This window comes from Ovis canadensis, chromosome 22 (assembly GCF_042477335.2).
Source record: "Ovis canadensis isolate MfBH-ARS-UI-01 breed Bighorn chromosome 22, ARS-UI_OviCan_v2, whole genome shotgun sequence".
In the NCBI taxonomy this organism is placed as follows: Eukaryota; Metazoa; Chordata; class Mammalia; order Artiodactyla; family Bovidae; genus Ovis; species Ovis canadensis.
This window is the reverse complement of record NC_091266.1, coordinates 32237466-32243465: the sequence shown is the minus strand read 5'-3', so window position 1 is coordinate 32243465 and position 6000 is coordinate 32237466. Positions and strand designations below refer to the sequence as shown.

At 38.9% G+C, this 6000-nt stretch overlaps 1 protein-coding gene across 1 annotated transcript in view; it reads left to right on the top strand.

Annotated features, from left to right (window-relative positions):
- Window positions 1–235: 235 nt before the first annotated feature.
- Window positions 236–6000, top strand: part of LOC138427926 (cytochrome P450 2C31-like) — a 55863-nt gene continuing 50098 nt past the window's right edge. The window contains 1 exon segment of the mRNA XM_069568040.1: window positions 236–296. Within this exon segment, the coding sequence (XP_069424141.1) occupies window positions 236–296 (61 nt within the window).

Below are 6000 nucleotides of genomic sequence, written 5' to 3'. Positions count from 1 at the left end.
TATAGCTGGGAGGTTCCTTCTTGGCACTGAACACTGCTGACTCGGGGGTGGCATGATTTTTAACCTCCACTAATGCCTGGAAAATCCCATGGACGGAGAAGTCTGGCAGGCTGCAGTCCATGGGGTCACTAAGAGTCGGACATGAGTGAACGACTTCACTTTCACTTTTCACTTTCATGCATTGGAGAAGGAAATGGCAACCCACTCCAGTGTTCTTGTCTGGAGAATCTCAGGGATGGCGGAGCCCGGTGGGCTGCTGTCTATGGGGTCGTACAGGGTCGTACAGGGTCGTACAGGTTTGGACATGACTGAAGCGACTTAGCAGCAGCAGCAGCAGCAGCAGCAGCAGCAGCAGCAGCAGCAGCAGCAGCAGCAGCAGCAGCAACACCCATCCTCTACCTATTCACAAATTAGAATCCTGGTAAGAGACTTAGAAAGTAAATTCTGTACTCAAATATTCCCACATATTCTTTTAATGGTCACTGAGAGCAAAGAGCAAGAGAGTATGTCTTTGATTAACAACCTAGTGCTTTTTGAACTCTGCCTGAGGGCGTCTGGTAAAAGATTGTTGCCTATTAAACTTTGAGGTCCCTACTATCTGGGGTAAGACAAGTTATCACAAAGTTTCATAACCTTTCAGCTTTCTCATGTTTGTGTACTAGAAGTTAATATTTAATAGCAAGTATTTCCTACGTTTAATATTATGTATACAATTTCTTCAGATTCACATGATTAAAAACACCTTGTATTTGAGAAGCAAAGACTTTTCAACTGGCAGTTCTGATTTTACCCCTCTGTGTGACTAGATGCAGAAGTATGCCTCTCTGAACCATTGTCACATTGCTCTTAAAATTTGGATATGATTTCTAAGATCTGTTCCACCTCAATCATTTCTATGTGTTCTTCCTTCTGTGAAGAGTAAAATGGCCAGGCATATGAGCACCCAGAAAGGCTGCATAGAAAAAGTTAAGACACAAGTTTCTTAGGCAAAAGAATTACTAGAAGAGATGCTAAGAGAGAGAGAGAGCAAGAGAGAGGAAGAGTAAAATTGTTTTAAAATTTGCTATTTTTCCAATACCAGAGATTGAGAGAGAGTGAGAGAAGAAATATAATTATTAAAAAAATCTACTCTTCCTTCAAGACCAGAAATGTCCTAAGGCAGTTGATATTAAGTATGGGATGGGACAGCTAATAACTGCATTTCTTTGAAATTAAGTTCTCTGAATCTTTGAATCCTGGCTTCCTGAAATTCTAAATATTACAAAGGGCCAAATTGTTCTGAACTCTCATTTTTATTTAATCATGATGAAATTAATGACTCAATAACTAATTTTAAACAGATTTTTATGCCAAAATGAGATTGTAAGATACATCATAATTACTCAACAAATGTGGAATGTAAACAAATTGAAATACTTTCCAATGCAGAGTTCACAAGTTATAAGACCAGAGCTGGAATCGTCACCATGTCTTAGGAATGGAAATTTGGGTGAAGTCCTTCAGTTCTGATTCTCACTTGCCTCATCTGTAAAATGAATTTTAAAATATTTGTTGTATGAGTTGATTATGAGATTCAAATAATAAGATAGCCTCAGAAATGCTCATAAACTTCAGGGTTCTACAGATAAAAAGATTATTATTATTTTTTTGCTACAGAACCCTGGTTTGAGTTTCCTGAGTCATACAGCAAATTCCCACTGGCTATCTATTTTACATATGGTAGTGTATGTGTTTCTGTGTTACTCTCTCCATTTGTTTCAATGGCTCCCTCATCCCCTTAACTGGAGGAGTGGGATATAGTGGGATGTGGGAGGGAGGTTCAAGAGGGAGGGGGCATAAGTATGCCTATGGCTGATTCATATTGATCTATGGCAGAAACCAACAAAATATTGTAAAGCAATTATCTTTCAATTAAAAATAAATAAATTAAAAAAGATTACTATTTTTTAATTAAGAAAACTCATTTATTTTCTTTTAAAAAAGCACTTTAAAATTCTAGGCACATTATTTAAATTTTTAATAGTGGTTTACCACCCACTCTGAAGAGGGAGATGGCAATCCACTCCAGTACTGTTGCCTGGAGAATCCCATGGACAGGGGAGCCTAGTAGGCTCCAGTCCATGGGGTCACAAAGAGTCAGACAAGACTGAGCGACTTCACTTATTTACTCACTTACTTATTCACTTACCACCCACAGTGAGGAAACTCCACAATAAGTAGAACTCCACAAACTGCCAGAATACAGAAAGGCCACCCCAAACACAGCAATATAAACAAGATGAAGAGACAGTGCAGCAGGTAAAGGAACAGGATAAATGCCCACCAAACCAAACAAAAGAGGAAGACATAGGGCATCTACCTGATAAAGAATTCCAAATAATGATAGTGAAAATGATACAAAATCTTGAAAACAAAATGGAATCACAAATAAATAGCCTTGAGACAAGGATTAAGAAGATGCAAGAAAGGTTTAAAAAGGACCTAGAAGAAATAAAAAAGAGTCAATATATAATGAATAATGCAATAAATGAGATAAAAAACACTCTGGAGGGAACAAATAGAATAATGGAGGCAGAAGATAGGATTAGTGAGGTAGAGGATAGAATGGTAGAAATAAATGAAACAAAGAGGAAAAAAGAAAAACAAATTAAAAGAAATGAGGACAACCTCAGAGAGTTCTGGGACAATGTTAAACACCCCAACATTCAAATCATAGGAATCCCAGAAGAAGAAGACAAAGAGAAAGACTATGAGAAAATACTTCAGGAGATAATAGTTGAAAACTTCACTACAATAGGGAAGGAAATAATCACCCAAGTCCAAGAAACCCAGAGAGTCCCAAACAGGATAAACCCAAGGAAAAACACCCCAAGACACATATTAATCAAATTAACAAAGATCAAATACAAAGAACAAATACTAAAAGCAGCAAGGGGAAAAAAACAACACACTGGGGGATTTCATAAGGATGACAGCTGATCTTTCAGTAGAAACTCTTCAGGCCAGGAGGGAATGGCAGGATATACTTAAAGTGATGAAAGAAAAAACCTACAGCCCAGATTACTGTACCCAGCAAGGATCTCATTCAAATATGAAGGAGAAATCAAAAGCTTTATAGACAAGCAAAAGCTGAGAGAATTCAGCACCACCAAACCAGCTCTCCAACAAATGCTAAAGGATCTTTAGATAGGAAACACAAAAAGGGTGTATAAACTTGAACCCAAAACAATAAAGTAAATGGCAATGGGATCATACTTATCAATAATTACCTTAAACATAAATGGGTTGAATGCCCCAACCAAAAGACAAAGACTGGCTGAATGGATACAAAAACAAGACCCCTATATATGTTGTCTACAAGAGACCCACCTCAAAACAAGGGACACATACAGACTGTAAGTGGAAGCTGGAAAAAGATATTCCATGCAAACAGAGACCAAAAGAAAGTAGGAGTAGCAATACTCATATCAGATAAAATAGACTTTAAAACAAATGCTGTGAAAAGAGACAAAGAAGGACACTACATCATGGTCAAAGGATCAATCCAAGAAGATATAACAATTATAAATATATATGTACCCAACATAGGAGCACCTCAGTATGTAAGACAAATGCTAACAAGTATGAAAGGGGAAATTAATAATAACAAAAAGGTAGCTCAGAGGTTAAAGCATCTGCCCGCAATGTGGGAGACCCGGGTTCGATCCCTGGGTTGGGAAGATCCCCTGGAGAAGGAAATGGCAACCCACTCCAGTATTCTTGCCTGGAGAATCCCATGGATGGAAGAGCCTGGTGGGCTACAGTCCACGGGGTCACAAAGAGTTGGACACGACTGAGCGACTTCACTTCACTTCACTTTAATACTCTACTCACACCTATGGATAGATCAACTAAACAGAAAATAAACAAGGAAACACAAACTTTAAATGATACAATAGACCAGTTAGACCTGATTGATATCTATAGGACATTTCAACCCAAAACAATGAATTCCACCTTTTACTCAAGCACACACGGAACCTTCTCCAAGATAGATCACATCCTGGGCCATAAATCTATCCTTGGTTAAATTAAAAAAACTTGAACTCATCCCAAGCAGCTTTTCTGACCACAATGCAGTAAGATTAGATGTCAATTACAGGAGAAAAACTATTAAAAATTCCAACATATGGAGGCTGAACAACATGCTGCTGAATAACCAACAAATCTCAGAAGAAATAAAAAAAGAAATAAAAATATGCGTAGAAACCAATGAAAATGAAAACGCAACCCAAAACCTGTGGGACACTGTAAAAGCAGTGCTAAGGGGAAGGTTCATAGCAATACAGACATACCTCAAGAAACAAGAAAAAAAAGTCAAATAAATAACCTAACTTTACACCTAAAGCAACTTGAAAAGGAAGAAATGAAGAACCCCAGGGTTAGTAGAAGGAAAGAAATCTTAAAAATTAGGGCAGAAATAAATGCAAAAGAAACAAAAGAGACCATAGCAAAAATCAACAAAGCCAAAAGCTGTTTTTTTGAGGCTAAAATTGACAAACCATTAGCCAGACTCATCAAGAAACAAAGGGAGAAAAATAAAAACAATAAAATTAGAAATGAAAATGGAGAGATCACAACAGACAACACAGAAATACAAAGGATCATAAGAGACCACTATCAGCAAATACATGCCAATAAAATGGACAACGTGGAAGAAATGGACAAATTCTTAGAAAAGTACAACTTTCCAAAACTGAACCAGGAAGAAATAGAAAATCTTAACAACCCACCACAAGCATGGAAATTGAAACTGTAAGCAGAAATCTTCTAGCACACAAAAGCCCAGGACCAGACGGCTTCACAGCTGAATTCTACCAAAAATTTAGAGAAGAGCTAACTTCTCTCCTACTCAAACTCTTCCAGAAACTTTCAGTTCAGTTCAGTTTAGTCGCCCAGTCGTGTTCGACTCTTTGCGACCCCGTGAATCGCAGCACGCCAGGCCTCCCTGTCCATCACCAACTCCTGGAGTTCACTCAGATTCACGTCCATTGAGTCAGTGATGCCATCCAGCCATCTCATCCTCTGTCGTCCCCTTCTTCTCCTGCCCCCAATCCCTCCCAGCATCAGAGTCTTTTCCAATGAGTCAACTCTTTCCAAGAGGTGGCCAAAGTACTGCAGTTTCAGCTTTAGCATCATTCCTTCCAAAGAAATCCCAGGGCTGATCTTTAGAATGGACTGGTTGGATCTCCTTGCAGTCCAAGGGACTCTCAAGAGTCTTCTCCAACACCACAGTTCAAATTCTTTGGTGCTCAGCCTTCTTCACAGTCCAACTCTCACATCCATACATGACTACTGGAAAAACCATAGCCTTGACTAGATGGACCTTAGTCAGCAAAGTAATGTCTCTGCTTTTGAATATGTTTTAGGTTGGTCATAACTTTTCTTCCAAGGAGTAAGCGTCTTTTAATTTCATGGCTGCAGTCACCATCTGCAGTGATTTTGGAGCCCCCCAAAAAATAAAGTCTGACACTGTTTCCACTGTTTCCCCATCTATTTGCCATGAAGTGATGGGACCAGATGCCATGATCTTTGTTTTCTGAATGTTGAGCTTTAAGCCAACTTTTTCACTCTCCTCTTTCACTTTCATCAAGAGGCTTTTTAGTTCCTCTTCACTTTCTGCCATAAGGGTGGTGTCATCTGCATATCTGAGGTTATTGATATTTCTCCCAGCAATCTTGATTCCAGTTTGTGTTTCTTCCAGTCCAACGTTTCTGATGATGTACTCTGCATAGAAGTTAAATAAGCAGGGTGACAATATACAACCTTGACGTACTCCTTTTCCTATTTGGAACCAGTCTGTTGTTCCATGTCCAGTTCTAACTGTTGCTTCCTGACCTGCACACAGATTTCTCAAGAGGCAGGTCAGGTGGTCTGGTATTCCCATCTCTCTCAGAATTTTCCACAGTTTCTTGTGATCCACACAGTCAAAGGCTTTGGCATAGTCAAGAAAGCAGAAAT